Source organism: Somniosus microcephalus, chromosome 2 (assembly GCF_052327205.1).
Source record: "Somniosus microcephalus isolate GS21.2 chromosome 2, FLI_Smic_1.0, whole genome shotgun sequence".
NCBI lineage: Eukaryota > Metazoa > Chordata > Chondrichthyes > Squaliformes > Somniosidae > Somniosus > Somniosus microcephalus.
This window is the reverse complement of record NC_140988.1, coordinates 262,369,347-262,388,797: the sequence shown is the minus strand read 5'-3', so window position 1 is coordinate 262,388,797 and position 19,451 is coordinate 262,369,347. Positions and strand designations below refer to the sequence as shown.

Sequence of the window (19,451 nt, the reverse complement as noted above, 5' to 3'; positions counted from 1 at the left end):
AGGAAGAAATTCAACGACCTCACTCGGGTCGTTAGGGTGAGTGTTGTTTATGCAAACTTCTGATTCCCTCCATCTGCACCTGACTTCGAGCACCCTGTTGCCATGATGCCCCAATGGCCATCTGTCAGCAAACACCCATGGCCCTTTCTGGGCACACACATGGACATTTCACTCAAGGCCACATGTAAGGGCTCTTGCACCATGGGGGGCATGCGATGATCTCTCAAGGCCTCATGTAAGGGCTCTTGCACCATGGGGGGCATGAGGTGATCTCTCAAGGCATCATGTTACAGAGCTACCCCTTCTTTCCCCTGCAGTCCAAGCTGCCGGCGATGCGAAAGGACCAGCGTCGAACCGGTGGCGGGTCTCCACAAGTCGTCACTCTCACGGATCTCGAGGAGAGTGCGCACCAGATTCTTGGAGGATGTCTGTGTGGTCCTGTTACTACTGCAGCTGCCGACCCCATTTCCGACAGCGAGGGTAAGGCTCTCACCTTTTCCAGCTGTTTCCTTCCACTTGGTCCCCCCGCCAGCATGCTTCCTCAGTGTGCAGCCATATCAGAGCCTTGCCGTATTCTGGCATGCCTTTCGCCAACCTGTCCTTTTGCTAAAGCCACTCTTCCACCTCCCTGCTTTCAGATGATTCATCAGCAACTCGGGCTCAACGCCCTGAAGCTGCCAGTGCCAGTGCCTCCGGAGGCGAGGATCAGGAGGAAGCCGGAGCATCCGCTCCAATCTCAGGGGAGCATACACATCTGCAGACTGGGGATAGTACTTCCCTGGAGGGGAGGGGGTGGGCGCTCTGAGGATGAGCCAGTTGCCGGAACAAGCGGCATGCAGCAACGCAAGGGGGGGTAGAGGCAAGTTCGGCCACCGTCTCCCCGGAGGGCAAGGCAGGTAGTGATGACTGCTGCACAGAGTGCAGAGGAGGTGCGTCGCCTGGCTGAAATGAGCACCCAGGCCCGGCTCAGGCACACTGAGCTGATGGCTGCAGTGGGGAGGATGCCTCAGTGATACGCTCATCAATTAATCCATAAAAAGCGATGAATTAGGATAGTAATGAAAAGGTTTTTATTAACTAAAGAACAGAGCATGCCTCTCGTGGACGACTGGTTCCAAGAAGGAAGTGGGTTGCCGAGCAGCCACCTTTATACCAGGTCATGTAGGCGGAGCCATGGGTGGAGCCAGCTGAGGCATGCATTGGTACACAGTCAGTAGCAAGAGGTAACAATGTGCAATAACGATAACAGTAGTGAACAAGAGTGAACAACAATGAAAACGATAACAGTGGTTTACCACATTCACCCCTTGTTTAAAATTGAGTCCGGCGGGGTGAAGTGTACTAAAAGTTCGTGTAGGTAAGTCTATCAGGAGGCCTTGTATGCCATCCTGATCGTCGTAGCAGCGACGGCGGTGGTGCAGTATCCAACGTCGAATCTGGTGTCTGAGTGGTCAACGAAGGGTCCTGGGGCTCCGGCATGCCGTCTACAGGGGTTGGGTTGGGAGAAGTGGTGGAGAATAACGGTGGTGATTCAGGGGCGCCCGAGGGTGCGAGGTCTCGTATGGAGACCGTGTCCTCCCGCCCGTCTGGGTATGCCACGTAGGCATACTGGGGGCTGGCGTGTAGGAGGTTCACCCTCTCGACCAGGGGGTCCGTTTTATGGGTCCTCGCGTGCCTCCGCAGTAGGACGGGCCCAGGAGAAGTCAGCCATGTCGGTAGCGAGGTTCCCGATGTGGACTTCCTGGGGAAAACGAACATTTGCTCATGAGGGGTGGCATTAGTGGCAGTACAAAGCAGTGACCGGATGGAGTGGAGCGCCGCAGGGAGGACATCCTGCCAGCGAGAGGTCGGAAGGCCCTTAGATTTTAAGGCTAAGAGGACGGCCTTCCAAACCGTCGCGTTCTCTCTTTCCACCTGGCCGTTCCTCCGGGGGTTGCAGCTGGTGGTCCTGCTCGTAGCAATACCTCTCGCGAGCAGGTACTGACAAAGTTCGTCGCTCATGAAAGATGAGCCCCGGTCGCTATGTATATAGCTAGGGAACCCGAACAAGGCGAAGAGGTCATTCAGACATTTGATGACCGTGGTACTGGTCATGTCTGGGCAAGGGATGGCGAAAGGGAAATGGGAGTACTCATCAACTATGTTGAGGAAGTACACGTTGCGGTCAAAGGGAGAGGCCCCTTAAAGTCGATGCTCAAGCGCTCGAAGGGGCGAGTGGCCTTGATCAGGCGTGCTCTGTCTGGCCTATAAAAATGCGGTTTGCATTCGGCACAGATTTGGCAGTTCCTGGTCATAGTCCTGACCTCCTCGATGGAGTAGGGCAGGTTGCAGGCCTTAATGAAATGGCAGAATCTGGTGACCCCGGGGTGGCAGAGGTCATTGTGGAGGGTCCGCAGTCTATCAACTTGCGTGTTGGCGCACGTACCTCGTGATAGAGCATCTGGGGGCTCATTGAGTTTCCCGGGCCGGTACAAGATATCGTAATTGTAGGTGGAGAGTTCAATTCTCCACCTCAAGATCTTGTCGTTCTTGATTTTGCCCCTCTGCTTATTATTGAACATAAAAGCAACTGAACGCTGGTCAGTGAGAAGGGTAAATCGTTTTCCGGCCAGGTAATGCCTCCAGTGTCGCACCGCTTCCACAATAGCCTGGGCCTCCTTTTCGACAGAGGAGTGTCGAATCTCGGGGCCCTGGAGGGTCCTTGAGAAAAAGGCCACGGGTCTCCCCGCCTGGTTAAGGGTTGCAGCTAGGGCGAAGTCGGATGCATCGCTCTCCACTTGGAAAGGGATGGACTCATCCACTGCGTGCATTGTGGCCTTCGCAATATCACTCTTAAGAAGAGTGAACGCTGCACACGCCTCTGATGTCAGGGGGAAGGAGGTGGACTTGATGAGGGGTGTGGCTTTGTCCGCATAGTTGGGCACCCACTGAGCATAGTAAGAGAAAAACCCCAGGCATCTCTTCAGTGCTTTTTGGCAGTGGGGGAGGGGGAGCTCCATAAGGGGGCGCATTCTGTCGGGGTCGGGGCCGATGACTCCGTTCTCCACTACGCAGCCGAGAATGGCAAGGCGCGTGGTGCGAAACATACATTTCTCCTTATTGTATGTTAGATTCAGCCGCTGGGCCGTACGGAGGAATTTCACTAGATTAACGTCATGGTCCTGCTGGTCGTGGCCGCAGATGGTGACGTTATCCAGACAGGGAAAGGTGGCCTGCAGCGCGTTCTGGTCAACCATCCGGTCCAACTCCCTTTGGAAGACCGAAACCCCGTTGGTGACGCCGAAGGGAACCCTAAGGAAGTGGTAGAGGCGGCCGTTTGCCTCGAAGGCAGTATACTGGCGGTCCTCAGGGCGGATAGGGAGTTGGTGGTATGCTGACTTAAGGTCAATGGTGGAGAATACCCTGTATTGCGCAATCTGATTGACCATATCAGATATGCGGGGAAGGGGGTACGCGTCCAGCTGAGTGTACTGGTTTATGGTTTGGCTGTAGTCAATGACCAGGCGGTGTTTATTGCCGGTCTTAACGACTACAACCTGGGCTCGCCAGGGGCTGGTGCTCCCTTCGATAATGCCCTCCTTCAGGAGCCACTCCACCTCAGAGCTAATAAAAGCTCTGTCCCCGGCGCTGTACCGCCTGCTCTTGGTAGCGATGAGTTTACAGTCGCGGGTGAGGTTAGCGAACAAGGGAGGGGGGGGGAGACTATGTGTGTGGAAAGACTGCAAATGGTGCGTGGCGGGCGATTTAAAAGCTGTTGGTTGCAGACTGTGAGTGGGGGGAGGGGTCCACCGTATGCCAATGTGACACTTTTAAGGTGGCACTGAAAATCCAACCCTAGCAGAACGGCAGCGCAAAGACGGGGCAGGACAAGAAGTTTAAAATTTTTATATTCTGTGCCCCTAACCTAAAGGGTCACCACACAGTAGCCGCCGACGTCCGTTGAATGGGACTTGGACGCCATAGAAATCCGATGGCGCGTTGGCAGGACCGTGAGGGAGTGGCTACGCACCGTGTCGGGGTGAATAAAACTCTCCGTGCTCCCGCTGTCAAACAGGCAAGTAGTGGCGCGGCCGTTTACCGTAATGTCCATCATGGACCTGGACAGATGATGAGGGAGAGCTTGATCCAGCGTAACGGAGGCCAGTGTATGGCTGAGTGAGCCGATGTGGTCATCAGACGAGATGGTGGTCGAGTCCGGAGACAAAATGGCGGTTGAGTGCGGCGGACAAAATGGCGGCGGCCATGATTCCGATCCCCACGCGGCCGGAGGTGCACAAAATGGCGGATAAGATGGCTGCCCCCACGGTTCACACGCGGCGCTGCTGGCGTTCGCGGGTTTCCCTCTGCAGGCGTTGGCGTAATGGCCTTTCTTCCCGCAGCCAGAGCAGGTAGCGGTCTTCGCCGGGCAGCGCGCTCTAGGGTGTTTTAACTGGCCACAGCAATAGCATTTTTGGGCCTGGTTACGGGACATCGCTGCAGTAGTTGCTACCGGGGGCGGCGGTCCCAGTTGATTTCGGGACATCGCTGCAGTAGTTGGTACCGGGGGCGGCGGTCCCATGTCCCAAGGTCGCGATGACCATGGCGCGGCACCGTTACGTGAGTATGTTTCGAGGTTTCGGTGGGCCGCATCTAATGAGAGCGCGAGGGCTACGGCCGTCTTCAGGTCGAGCTCCCTGCTTTCGAGCAGTCTCTGCCGGGAGTAGTCGGACTGGAGGCCCTTAACGAAGGCATTACAGATAAGTCCCTCCGCGTGCGCCGCAGCCGATACCGCCTTACAGTCGCAGTCCCTGCAGAGTGTCTGTAACGCCCGTAAAAATGTCTCTACCAATTCCCCCGGTTGCTGCCTGCGGGATCCCAGGTGTCTGGCGTAAATCGTATTCACTGGGCGCGTGTATTGCCCTTTTAGCAGGTCGAGAGCCGCCGTGTACGTAGTAGCGTCCCGGATGAGTGTATATACTTGAGGGCTCACCTGGGTGGTCAGAACTTTTAATTTGTTCTCCTCCGATATCACGGCGGAGGCTTCTAGGAAGGATTCAAAGCAGCTCAGCCAGTGTTCGAAATTGGTAGATGAACCCGCCGCTTGGGGGTCGAGGTCCAGGCATGCTGGTCTGAGGGCTCGCAGCAACGCCTGCTGTTGTTGCTGCTCAGGTGCCGACATTTTAACTTTAGTTAATAAAATTGATACGCTTATCAATTAATCCATAAAAAGCGATGAATTAGGATAGTAATGAAAAGGTTTTTATTAACTAAAGAACAGAGCATGCCTCTCGTGGACGACTGGTTCCAAGAAGGAAGTGGGTTGCCGAGCAGCCACCTTTATACCAGGTCAAGTAGGCGGAGCCATGGGCGGTGCCAGCTGAGGCATGCATTGGTACACAGTGAGTAGCAAGAGGTAACAATGTGCAATAACGATAACAGTAGTGAACAACAGTGAACAACAATGAAAACGATAACAGTGGTTTACCACACTCAGTCAATAGATACACTGGCAAAGAGTGTGTTGGACTTCGGGGCAGCAATGGAGAGGACTCTCCAGGGCTTCGAGGCCGCTATGAAAAGGACTGTTCAGGGCTTCGGACAATCCCTGGAAAGGTCTGTCCAGGGCTTGTCCGAGGCAGTGGAACGGTTGGCACCGGCCTTGTCCAAAGCAATGGAAAGAACTGTCCAGGGCTTCTCCGAAGCACTGGCACCTGCCACACAGGTCCTCACTGCTGCCACGCAGTCACTTGCCGGCCTCGTCCACACCCAGATTGAGGCAACGCGAACTCTCACTGCAGCCACCCTATCTGCATCAGCTAGGATCACCCCGGGCCCTTCCAGTCCCATACAAGGCCAGGAATCAGTGGAGCATGCGATTGTGGCGGATGAGCCGAGCCGGTCCCCTCAGAGAGCCACAGTGTGTCGTCCGACCATGGTGCAGGTGTCCGCTCTCGGTAGGTGACCATTGCACATGCCAGCGCTGGTACGTCTGCAGTGCAGCTGCCACCACCTGCAGGGCACACTGCTTCCAGCCATGCTCAGATCAAGCATCCTGCGTCCGCACCCTCCAAGCCCAGAGGTCGTCCAGGCCGTCCCTCAGGGGCTTCTGCGCTTCCACACAGTCAGCAGGCGTCCCCCAGCCTTGACCCCGCCACTGGGGTTCAATTACGTAGGAGCAGCAGGGAGGGAAGGGGCCGACCGCGAAAGAGAAATCATTCTCCATCAAGGGGCCAACAGTAGAGGGAGGTGCTGAGACGTTTCTTTGGCCAAATTCAAGGACACCCTCACCTGTTGTAATTGTTGGAAATGGCTTGTTGAGTTTTGCAGCTTTGCCGAAGAGTTAACTGTTATTTTGTTAGTTATGGTTTCTGTTAACATGACGTTGTTTTGCTGTAATGAAAGACTTTTGTGACAATAAAGAAAAGTTTTAATGTGCTATGGTACACGTGACTAATTACAGTGACGCTGGCCTTCAGAGGCTTTCAAACATCCAAAGTGCGCAGGAGTAAAGACACCCATCATTCCGCTAGAGGGGCCTCGAAACGAGTCCTGATGAGCCTCTGACGGATGGCCCTTCCACTTTCAGGAGCCCTTCCATCTTCCTCCTCCTCCTGCTCCTCCTCCTCGTCCGCCTGCTCTGCTGGTCGTTGAGGGACAGCTGGAATTGGCTGGGTGTGTCGAATCGGCAAGTTGTGGAGTATGCAGCAGACGACGACGTGACCCACTTGCTCCGGCGAGTACTGCAGGGCCCCCCCCAAATGGTCCAGACATCGGAAACGCTGTTTGAGCATACCAATAGTGTGCTCTACAATGTTCCTGGTCGCCTGATGGCTGCTGTTGAACAGCTCTTCTGCTGGAGTGGCAGCCACACGGAGTGGTGTCATCAGCCATGGGCAGAGAGGATAGCCCTTGTCCCCAATAAGCCAGCCTCGTGGTCGAGCCAGCCCCTCAAAAAGGTCACAAACTGAGGTCTGCCGCAGGATAAAGGCATCGTGGCTGCTCCCTGGGAATTGGGCGTTGACTGCCATGATGATTTGGCGGTGGTCACAGACCAGCTGCATGTTGAGGGAGTGGAACCCCTTGCGGTTGCGGAAGTCCTCAGGATTCTGGAATGGCGCCCTCAAAGCCACGTGTGTACAGTCAATCGCCCCCTGCACCATGGGGAAGTCCGCAATAGCAGCGAAGCCCTGCGCGCGCTCCGCCTGCTTCTCCAGGGTCAGAGGGAAGGTGATGAATTGACGCCTTCGCCTATAAAGGGCAGCTGTAACTTGCCGGATGCAACAGTGGACTGCAAACTGAGAGATATTCGCAATGTCCCCAGTGGCTGACTGAAAGGATCCGGTGGCATAAAAATTGAGGGTAACAGTCAGTTTAACGGCCACCGACAGAGAGGTCCTGCACCGTAGACGCGGCTGCAGATCCTCAGCAAGCAGGTGGCACAGCTCAGTAACAACGTCCCTCCCGAATTGGAGCCATCGCACACACTGCTCCTCCGACATGTCAAGGTATGACACCTGCTGCCTAAAGACCCTCGCAGCATATCCTCGGATTGGCCGACCTCCATTGCCCCTCCTCCTTCTGGCCAATCCCAGCCCTCTCTCCCGCCGTCTCTCTGCCCCTTCATAGTGTTCGGCCATGAGGCCATCGCCCTCCAAAACAGCTCCCATTCCAATGCCAGTTGGTCAAAAGGCTGTTAGGTCTAGTGCGCCAACTGCTCCGGACAGGTTTGAAGGTCCCAAGTACTCTAATGCTAAATTCCAAAAACTCTGCTCCACAGTAGCTCACCAACTCTCTCCACCAACGATCGCAATAAACAGGCCAACTGGCTGCAGCTTTTATACTAGAGCTGTCCCCTTTAAATAGCGCCCCCCGACTACGAGAAGGGCCTGCTAACGTTCCTTCGAACTGTCACTAATAGCGCTAGGCGTAAAGGTTCCGGGCGCCACCCAATATCCGGTCAGGGGCACCTAAAAGGCGTTGCACACTGAAATGACGTCATGATCTGCTTGCGCACGCGGGCGCGCGCAAACACTTAGCACAGGCATTAAATGTACAGTCAATATGGGAGTTGTCGCTATCTTCATTGCGCCCGCCCCAACATTGGGTAATGCCCCAATTCTCGGTCTCTTTAGGCGCTAACAACCGAATTTCTAGGCCAGTGTGTTTGAGATTGTTGCTTCCCTCCCTCTTTCTTGAAGGCACTGACTCTTGCTGGGGTATGGTTCCACAGATGCTGGTAGCCCTTCAGTAAATTGTTGAAGTGACCATGCTTCACATACGAGCCTGAGTGCCAACCAGTTATTCAACCATCAGAGATGTCACAGCCAAACCCATTCCTGTTCTCACCAAATGGCCACCAATGCACTTTCCAGCAGAAACCAATGCAGAATGAAAAGGAACAGAAACTTTGGCTGATTCTTATATCTCTGACATTTTGGGCTAGAGAGGGGGGAACAGGTTTTAAGCAAGTACAGAGGCAAGGAAAGTGCTGGGGGTGGCAGAGGGCGTGTCAGAGGTGGGAAGAAAGAACAATAGGGAAGGTCTGTGAGAGGGTCGAAGGCTGTAAAGTGTAAATCTTTCGAATAGGCACGTTACAGCCTTCTGGACTTAACACTGAGTTCAACAATTTCAGATCATAACCACTGCTCCCATTTTTTCCAGACAGTAGCTGTTGGTAATGATTCTGCTGTTGCCATTTACACCTCCTCTAGACACATCGGGGTCGATTTTCATTGACCTGTGGAGTCGGATTGGAGGCATGCGGGGGGGTGAAAGTCCCGAATTCGGGGGTCCCGACACCATCCCGCCCCCATGTAAGTTTCAAAGGAGGTGGGTACCTGCCCCGCACTGGGACCCGCCTACCCTAGGCGGGAAGGGATTAGTGCCAATTAACTGCCTGACGGCTCCAAACCACGCCAAGTTAGGGCCGTCGGGTTGAAGGACTTGGAGGGGTCGAGATGTCGGTGTTCAGGTGAGTGATGGGTGCATGAGTGCAAAGGTAAGTGTGTAAAGAAGTTTAAATTACCTGTACTTACCTTTACAGCCTTCCTTCCTTTAGGTTTCGGGAGTCCATCATCTCACCGGCACAGGCAGCAGAATGGCTGCAATCTGTCAAAAGTGACAGCCTGCAGCTTTCTGTGCCGGTGAGATTTCTAACTGAGTCTGTGTAGAAGGACTCAGGTTAGAAGTAAGACTGTCAGTGTTTGACAGCTTCAAACAGCTGTGAAACACTGATATTTCATCTGTCAAAACGTCTTGACAGATGAAATTTCAGTCTGTGACGTCACCTGTTGCCGGGTGGCCCTTAATTGGCCTGCTGAGCCCGCTGGGTGGGCTCAACAAGGTCAATCAAGTTAAGATCGTGTGGATTGGCCGCATCTCGATGGAGGCGGGACTACAACCCCGAAAGTTGTAGTCTCGCCTCCTTTCTGACTTCTGAATGAAAATCACCCCCATCATCTTTCCTTTACTTGTCCCATTACCATCCCCTTTTGCCTTACACCATCATCCCTTTTGTCATTTAATCACTCCTGCCGTCCACCCTATCACAGACCTTCCATGTTGTTCTTTCATCCCCTCTCCCTTTTCCTTGCTTCTGTACTTGCTTAAAACCTATTACAGCTCTAACTTTTCCAGTTCTGATGAAAGGTCATCGACCTGAAACGTTAATTTTGTTTCTCTCTCCAAAGATGCTGCCTGGCCTGCTGAGTATTCTCAGCATTTTCTGTTTTTATTTCAGATTTCCAGCATCTGCAGTATTTTGCTTTTCTATTGGTATGGTGATTGGGAACAATATTTTAACTTTTTATTGAAGCTGTTTCTAGTTAACTATTGTTTGCAAAATTTAGCCTGAACACACAGCAGCACGCATACTCAGCTCAAGAGAAGGAAAATGAGGGACAGCGGGGCGTAACAGAACAGCAGCAGAACTCAGCTCTGAGAAATTCTGACATTAAAATAATTGTGGATGGCTAATTGCATTCCGTGCTTACTACCATTTTCCACTGATAGCAGAAAACTAGTGACCTTCCTCATATCTCAGTACTTGAGCACTATCAGTTAGCCTTGTGGCTTTCCTCTGCATCACCTCCAGGTCTTGTGTATCACCCTTGTGTTTCCTTGGCAAACTGGATGTGGTATTCAAAGTGCATTCTAAGCAGAGCTAACTTGCCCAGCAACTTGCTGATGACACTAAATTGAAGGTTATGGCAAATTGTGACAAGGATTGTAAAAGACTGCAGGACGATACAGAAAGACTAGATAATAGGTAGCAGCTTGACTCAGTTGGTAGCACTTTTACTCGTAAGTCAGATGGACATGGGTTGAAGTCTCAGTTCAAGTTTATGCACATAAACCAAGTTGATAGTTCTATGCTGAACTAAGGTGTGGTCTTTTAAGGTGAAATGTTAAATTGAAGCCCCATCCCATGGCACTATTCAAAGAGGAGTTGGGAGTTTTCCAAGTGCCATGGTCAACGTTTTTCCGTCAACCACCATCAAAAAAAGATGAACTGGACATTCAGTTTGCATGCTATTTGTGAAACCTTGCTGTGTAAGTTGGTTGCTGCATTTGCCTACATAAATTAATTAATTAATTGTCTGTGAAATACTTTGAGATATGCTGAGGATATGATAAGGTGCTATATAAATATAATAACTGAGGGAAGCAAGGGTAGAGATAGAAGAAGCTCGGACCACAATCTTTCAATCTTCCTTAGATATGGGAGTGGTGTCAGAGGACTAGAGGATGACAAATGTTATACCCCTGTTCAAAAAAGGGGAGGGGGATAAACCTGGTAACTATATGCTAATCAGTCTAATGTCAGTGGTGGGAAAACTACTAGAGACTATTGTCAAGGAGAAAAATAATTCTAATTTGGAGAAGCATGGGTTAATAAGAGTTAGCCAGCATGGATTTGTTAAAGGCAAATCATGTCTAACTAACCTGCTTGAGTTCTTTGGTGAAGTAACAGAGGGTTGATGAAAGTAATGCAGTAGATGTTGTATATATGGACTTTCAAAAGGCATTTGATAAAGTATCGCATAACAGACATATTCAGAAAATAGAAGCACGTGGTATTAAAGGGACAGTGGTAACTTGGGTACGAAATTGGCTAAGGGATAGGAGGCAGAGAGTAGCAGCAAACAGATATTTTTCTGACTGGAATAAAGTATGCAGTGGGGTCCCCCAGGGGTCAGTATTAGGACCCTTGCTTTTCCTGTTATATATAAATGACCTGGACTTGTGCATAGAGAATACATTTTTGAAATTTGCAGATGATACAAAATTTGGCAAACGTGGTAAATAGTGAACAGGATAGTAGCAGACTCCAGGAGAACATAGACAGACTGGTGAAATAGGCAGACACATGGTAGGTACAATTTAATGTGGATAAGTGTGAAGTGATGCACTTTGGGAGAAACAACATGGAGAGGCAATATAATCTAAATGCTACTTTGTTTGAGGTGGATGCAAGAGCAGAGGGACTTGGGGTGCATAGTCACAAATCCTTGAAGGTGGCAGGGCAAGTTGATAAGTCAGTTAAGAAAGCATATGGGATACTTAGCTTTGTAAATGGGGGCACTGAATACAAAAACAAGGAAGTGATGCTGAACCGTTTACAAATCACTGTTTAGGCCTCAGCTGGAGTATTGTGTACAATTCTGGGCACCACACTTTAGGAAGGATGTCAAGGCCCTGGAGAGGGTACAGAGGATGATACCAGGGATCAGGGAGTTCACTTATGTGGAGAGATTGGAGAAGCTGGGATTGTTCTCCTTAGAGTGGAGATGGTTAAGGGAGACCTAATAGAGGTATTCAAAATTATGAGGAGTTTTAATAGAGCAAGTATGGAGAAACGGTTTCCTCTGGCAAGTGGGTCGGTAACCAGAGGTCATAGATTTAAAATGATTGGCAAAAGAACTAGAGGGAAAATTAGGAGAAATTTCTTCACACAACGGGTTGTGGTGGAATCAGATTCAACAGTAACTTCCAAAAAGGCAATTGGACATGTCCTTGAAGAGGACTAATTTGCAGGACCATGGGGTAAAAGCTGGGGTGTGGGACAAAATTGGACAGCTCTTTCAAAGAGTCGGCAGAGGTACGACAGGCCGAATGGCCTCTTTCTGTGCTGTAAGATTCTATAAAACCAAGTTCTTTCTTTCAAACATAGGCAGATGCAAATGGAGAAAAAGGTGAAATAATATATTTTTGAAGTGAAAACAGGGAAAGGCAATGCAGCTTAAATGGTAAAATCTTAATGTAGTAGAGGGGCCATGGTTTCAGATACACAAATCTTAAAAGGTGTTAGCGAAAGTAGGTATAGCTGTAAGAAAGGCAAACTACATCCTTGGTTTTATATCTGGAGACATAAAATACAAAAGCATGGAGGCAATGTTGAAGTTATACAAGATATTAGTTAGGCTGCAGTTGGATTTTTGGGCACCCTATTATAGAAAGCTTTAAAGCAATGGAAAAGTTGGTGTAGATTGACTAGAAGTTACCTGGGATGAGTTATTTTCGTGATGGAGAGATTTGGGTAGCTTACGGTTTTTTTCACCGAGAACCGTTAAGGGGTCACCAAGATTATCAGGGGTTAGGATCAAATAAGAGAGAGAAAGAATGTGCATTTATATAGCATCTTTCACAACCTCAGGATGTCCACAGCAAATTAAGTACTTTTGAAATGTAGTCACTGTTGTAATGGAGGGAAACGCAGCAGACAATTTGTGCATAGCAAAGTCCCACAAATACAAAGATAAATGACCAGATAATCTCTTTTTGGTGGTGTTGGTTGAGGTATAAATATTGCCCAGAACACCAGGAGAATCTCCCCACACTTCTTCAAAAAGTGTCATGTGATCTTTTACGTTGCAGACGTGGCCTTGATTAACGAAAGACTTGCCTGAGTCAGAAGGTTAAGACCCACTTCAGAGACTTGAGCACATAATCCAGGTTGACACTTCAGTGCAGTACTGAGGGAGCGCTGCATCGTCAGGAGGCGTTAGATGAGACATTAAACCGAGGCCCGTCTGTGCACTCAGGTGGATATAAAAGATCCCATGGCACTATTAGAACAGGAGAACTGAACCAGACTGTTCGCAACCTTGGTGTCCTATTTGACCAAGCTGAGCTTCCAACCACATATCCACTCCATCACCAAGACCGCCTATGTCCACCTCCATAACTTTGCCCATTGCTCACAGACCTACATTGGCTCCCATGTCTGGCAACGACTCAATTTTAAAATTTGCATCCTTGTTTTCAAATTCCTCCATGGCCTCGCTCCTTTCATTCTCTGTAACCTTGTCCAGCCCTACAACCCTCCAAGATCTCTGCGCTCATCCAATTCTGGCCTCTTGCACAATCCCGTCTTTAACTGTTCCACCATTACGGCCGTGCCTTCAGCTGCCAAGGCCTTATGCTCTGGAATTCCCTTCCCAAGCCTTTCCGCCTCTCTACCAATGTTCCCGCTAAGGAGCACGCACATGCACAGAAATTTAAAGGAACCGCGCATTAAAAGAAATCGGCAGCTCAGAACAAAGCGCAGCTTACAGGGAACATTACTCTCTACCTCTCTCTCCTCCTTTAAGATGCTCCTTAAAACCTACCTCTTTGCCAAGCTTTTGGTCACCTGTCCCAATATCTCTATGTGGCTTAGTGTCAAATTTTGTTTGATAACGTGCCTGTGAAGTGCCTTGGGACGTTTTACTACATTAAAAGGTGCTATATAAATACAAGTTGTTGTTGTTCTCCCCAGTGTCCTGGCCAATATTTACCCCTCAACCAACATCACTAAAACAAATGAGTTGGTTGTTATCACACGGCTGTTTGAGGGAGTTTGCTATATTTCCCTACATTACAACAGTGACTACACTTCAAAAGTACTTAATTGGCTGACATAGTGCTGACCCTGTGGATTCTGCCAGTGGATCAGCTATCACTGCTCCCTCCACATCTCTCTCCAGAACATCCATTCACTTGTGAACAAGAAGTTTGCCATCCATGAGCTTATTGTGGATGATTGATGATCGATGTCATGGCCTTGACAGAAACCTAGCTGAGAGGTGATGACACCTTCCCCCTAAATGAAGCGTCCCCACCTGGCTATACCTTCCACCACTTGCCCCGCCCAGACCGTCGCGGTGGCAGTGTGGCTCTTATCACCAAATCACACCTTGGTCTGTCCCCCTACTCCTCTGGCACCTTCTCCTCCTGTTATTAAAATATATATATTCCCTAACATAGATTTTAATATGATTAAAATCTAATGATTTAAAGAAATCAGATTATGCTTAAGCTGACCACATGCCAAAGGATGGTGTGATGTATCAGATCCAATCACAGCTGGTAACGTCACATCGGCTGACTTAAAAACTGAGAACAATGAAAATGCTGATTTAGCTTAAACTGTGAAAGTGCTGATCTTAGCTTAAAACTGAAAGTGATGATTCTGCTTAACTAGAGAACAAAGGAATGATTGATGTATCAGAGATCCAATCAGTGTGATGTAGTTGAACCAACCATAGCTCTGCATGCATGCTGCTGAGCCAATGGTAATAAAAGGGGTGGGTACATCTGCTGCTGTATAAAAACCAGCCATTTTGAATATGATGTTAGTTGGATAAAGGAAGTCAAACAGTGTAAATCAAGTGATGCAATAAATCGACTATTTAAAACTTACCACCGGACTCGCAAACTTTAATTTTAGTGTGTTGACCTCAGATCAGTGTGGTCCACTGAAATTAATTACCTTGATCTAACACCTCCTTTGAGCATCTCATCTTGTTCCATCACTCTCAACTCATTTAAAATCCTCATTCTCCACCGCCCACCCAAGTACCATAAAAATTTTCTCACCGAGATATCTTCACTGCTTTCCTCCTCTGCACCGAGCGACTTCTCATCCTCGGTGATTTAAACCTCCATCTCAATTCATCATGCTCTGTCTCCTGAGTTTACTGCCCTCCTATCCTCCCTTAATCTCTCCCTTCATATGAACTCCCCGACCCATATTCACAACCAACCCCTTGACCTTGTCATCTCATGTGCCCTCGCTACTCCCATCATGTCAATCACAGATAAGGCCATCTCTGATCACTTCCTTGTATCCCTCTCCACCTACATCCACCTTCCCCCTCCCAACCCTACTTCCTTCTGTATCCGCACCTGGGAAAAAAAACTCTCCCAATTCACTTACAATTGATCTTTTAAAATCCCAACTGTCTAGCCTTTGGCCCTCCATTCACCATGACATTTCTGCAACTACCAATCTGCTCAACCACACCGTCACCTCACCTTTGGCGCGCTAGTACCCATTAAAACCATTACTCTCTCTCGCCCTGGCCATTCCCCCTGGTGCGGCCCTAGTCTCCGCTCCCTTAGGTCCAAGGGACACAGACTTGAATGGATATGGCGGACAACTGGTTTAGCCATTCACCACCAGATCTGGCTGGAACACATAAAGCACGATCAGGTTCTGTTCTCATCTGCCGAAACTGCTCACTATTCCAGAATCATCCTGGAATGCAAAGATAACCCCCGGCTTCTTTTTCTACTGCAAACCGTCTTCTTAAACTCCTCTCTCCTGTCTCCAACAACACCTGTGAGGAGCTCATGGACTTCTTTTTCACTAAGATTGAGACCATCCGATCATGCCTCTGCCAATTCTCTCCCTTCCCCCTGCCCTAGCTCTGAACTCACATCTTTCTCTAGTTTCTCTCCTATCTCCCCTCATGCCCTCTCCGAGCTCATGTTATCCACGAGAACCACCTCCTGCTCCCTCGACTTTATTCCCAGTAAACTGCTGACCACCCAACTTCTCTTCGTAGCTCCCATGTTAGTTGATATTGTTAACAGTTCTCTCTCCTCCGGTACTGTCCCCCTCTCCTTCAAAACCACCGTCATCACCCCCTCCTCAAAAAAACCAACCCTTGCCCCGTCCGTCCTTGCAAACTACCACCCCATCTCCTACCTCCCTTTCCTCTCCAAAGACCTTGGACGTATTGTCGCCTTCCAAATCTGTGCCCATCTTTCTTGAAACTCCATGTTTGAATCCCTCTAAACTGGTTTCCGCCCCTCCACAGAAATGGCTCATCACGAGATCCTATGTGACTGTGACAAAGGTAAACTATTCATCCTAGTCTTCACGACCTGTATGCAGCCTTTGCCATGATTGACCACACCATCCTCCTCCAACGTCTCTCCACCGTCGTCCACCTGGGTGGGACTGCACTCGCTTGGTTCCATTCTTATTTATCCAGTCGTAGCCAGAGAATCACCGGCAATGGCTTCTCTTCCTGCTCCCACACTGATCTATCCTTGGCCCCCTCCTATTTCTCATCATATGCTGCCCCTCTGCGACATCATCATCAGGAAACATAGCATCAGTTTCCACATGTACGCTGACGATACCCAGCTCTACCTTACCACCACCTCTCTTGACCCCTCCACTGTCTCTAAATTTTTCCACTGCTTGCCCAACATCCAGTACTACATGTGCAGAAATTTCCTCCAACTAAATATTGGGATGACCAAAGTCATCGTCTTCGGTCCCCGCCACAAACTCTATTCCCGAACCACCGACTCGGATCCCTCTCCCAGGCAACGGTCTGAGGCTGAACCAGACTGTTATCAACCTTGGTGTCATATCTGACCCCGAGATGGGCTTCCGACCACATATCCATACCAACACTAAGACTGCCTATTTCCACCTCTGTAACATCGCCTGACTCCACCCCGCCTCAGCTCATCTGCTGCTGAAAAGCCTCATCCATGCCTTTGTTAGCTCTAGACTTTCTAGACTTGACTATTGCAACACACTCCTGGCCAGCCTCCCACCTTCTACCTTCTACCCTCCATAAACTTGAGATCATCCAAATCTCTGCTGCCCGTGTCCTAACTTGCAACAAGTCACATTCACTCGCTCACCCCTGTGCTCGCTGACCTACATTGGCACCCGGTTAAGCAACACCTTGATTTTAAAATTCTCATCCTTGTTTCCAAATCCTTCCATGGCCTCGCCATTCCCCATCTCTGTAACCTCCTCCAGCTCTACAATCCTCCGAGATATCTGCGCTCCTCCAATTCTGGCTTCGAGTATCCCCAATTTTAATCGCTCCACCATTGGTGGCCGTGCCTTCAGCTGCCAAAGCCCTAAGCTCTGGAATTCCCTCCCTAAACCTCTCTTTCCTCCTTTAAGACGCTCCTTAGAACCTACCTCTTTAACCAAGCTTTTGGTCATCTGCCCTAATATCTCCTTATGTGGCTCGGTGTTAAATTTTGTTTGATAATGCTTCTGTGAAGTGCCTTGGGACGTCTTATTATGTTAAAGGAGATAAACAAATACAAGTTGTTGTTATTATTGAGAATTGATGATTCAAAACACCCGCACGCCGGGCCGTCACTCACCTCCTGGTTGATTCGGCTCGCCGCACTCTCAGCGGCTCATCGCAGCCGCTCTGACGAGCTGCCAAAAGAGCGAGCATCCCGTAAGGCCTCGGCCATCCACATCAAACTACTGCACGTCTCGTTGTCCAGGCATCCGATACAAAGGCCCGCGGCCTTGGACCGGCCGCGTGTAACCGAGTCCGTCAGAAATCGGGCCGTTCACATGGCAACAGCGACCGCAGGACTGGGCGCCGCCATGTTGAGAGGCAAAGGAACAATGCAAAGAGCCGGGGTCTGATTGGCTGCTAGACTTCATCGCACCAATAGGTTCGCGTCGTGCTGGATGGTGGAGGAGCGCCAGAACTTTGAGATGTTTGTTTAAAATCTCGTCTCTCGGGGGCCGGCAATGAATCAAATCCGGACGCTGCTGCAGAGGACGTTTGGACTCGTTAAACATCATATGGGGACTGATCAGTTTGGGAACAAATATTATTACATACCCCAGCAGAAAACATGGACCGGTGAGTAGTTGTTGCCGGTGTTGTCACCTGGAGTGTGGGGCTTCAGCGCTGGCTGATTGGGGTTGTGTTGTCCCAGTCCGGTGCAGCGACCGTGTTTCTCGTTATGGTGTCAAACGTGAACTTTATTGTAACGTTCGGTATCTCAGCCTCAGTTTAGGAAATTTGATGTTTCCCCGCAGGACCTAATGGTGAGTGAGGTGGCTTTGAATTTCGGAGGGGTTAAAATATCTGAAATGTTGCTGACATTTAACTGACGTGCGCGACCTTGGAAATCCTACGTTAATTTGCTGTATCTTGTTATAATTTCACCAACTCTTCAGATGAGCCATATGCAAAAGTCTGAATTTCCACGCTCCACTCCCAATTTTAAATCCACATAGTTCCTCAGCTCCTGCCAATGCTTTACTCTCTTTTGAGGAGGTCACTAGCCTGGTGGACAGGGGCGTGTCTATAAATGCTGTCTTTATACTCTTCGAGATGGCATTTGAAAAGGTTCTGCACAAGAGATTATTAGCAAAAAATGAAAGCACATGGAATTGGAGGTAATTTAGTGACATGCATTGTTAATTGGTTGGGTGGTAATTGACAGAATAGGGATGAAGTGAACTTCTCATTAGTGGGATATGAAAAGTGGTGTTCCCCAGGGTTTTGTACTGGGGCTTCAGATTTCTATTAAATATATTATTTGATTTGTATGGTACTTGCATAGTAACTGACCACTAGATGGCCCCTGATGGGAGTAAACACATTGCAGCAATTACTTTCCAATGTTTCCTTTTCAATTACTTTATTATTCTTTGACAGAATATTCTAGAGGGTCTTGAAGTAAAAGCAGCTAGGTATTACTACAATTTGAATATTTATTTGGACATAACATTAATGACTTGGATGAAGAAATAGAGTTGTATATCCAAGTTTGAGGATGTCACTAAGTTAGGAGGAACAATAAGTTGTGTGGATGGGAGCAGGAAGTTACAAACGGACATAGACAGACTAAGTTGAGTGGGTAAAACTATGGCAGATGGAGTTCAATGTGGGGAAATGTGAGGTCATCTACTTTGGATCGGAGAAAGATAAATTGGAATAGAAAAATGAGGAATTGATGCTTCAGTTGTGCAGAGCCTTGGTCAGACCCCATCTGGAGTACTGAATCATAGAAAGTTACAGCACGGAAGGAGGCCATTTCGGCCCATCCTGTCCGCGCCAGACAACAAAGAGCTATCCAACCTAATCCCACTTCCCAGCTCTTGGTCCGTAGCCCTGCAGGTTAAAGCATCCCAAGTGCACATCCAAGTACTTTTTAAATGTGGTTAGGGTTCCTGCCTCTACCACCCTTTCAGGCAGCGAGTTCCAGACCCCCACAACCCTCCTGGGTGAAGAAATTTCCCCTCAAATCCCCTCTAAACCTTCCATCAATTACTTTAAATCTGTGCCCCCTGGTTTTTGACCCCTCTGCTAAGGGAAATAGGTCCTTTTTATCCACTTTATCTATACCCTTCATAATTTTATACACCTCAACCCCTCAGCCTCCTCTGTTTCAAGGAAAACAGACCCAGCCTATCC

General features: G+C 49.3%; 2 protein-coding genes across 8 annotated transcripts in view; one reads left to right on the top strand and one right to left on the bottom strand.

The window, feature by feature from the left end:
* Positions 1-17,510, bottom strand: part of ercc8 (excision repair cross-complementation group 8) — a 104,988-nt gene extending 87,478 nt beyond the window's left edge. For all 3 annotated transcript variants that reach the window (XM_085971480.1, XM_085971489.1, XM_085971500.1), the window contains exon 1: positions 17,389-17,510. In XM_085971480.1, the coding sequence (XP_085827606.1) occupies positions 17,389-17,465 (77 nt within the window). In that variant the 5' untranslated portion in view covers positions 17,466-17,510. The remainder of the gene's footprint in view (positions 1-17,388) is intronic.
* Positions 17,511-17,675: 165 nt separating this feature from the next.
* The window catches only part of ndufaf2 (NADH:ubiquinone oxidoreductase complex assembly factor 2), a 219,276-nt gene continuing 217,500 nt past the window's right edge, over positions 17,676-19,451 (top strand). For 4 of the 5 annotated variants that reach the window (XM_085971520.1, XM_085971541.1, XM_085971536.1 and 1 more), the window contains exon 1: positions 17,676-17,888. In XM_085971520.1, coding sequence (XP_085827646.1) covers positions 17,774-17,888 — 115 coding nt within the window. In that variant the 5' untranslated portion in view covers positions 17,676-17,773. The remainder of the gene's footprint in view (positions 17,889-19,451) is intronic. The other variant, XM_085971526.1, reaches the window with a different exon arrangement.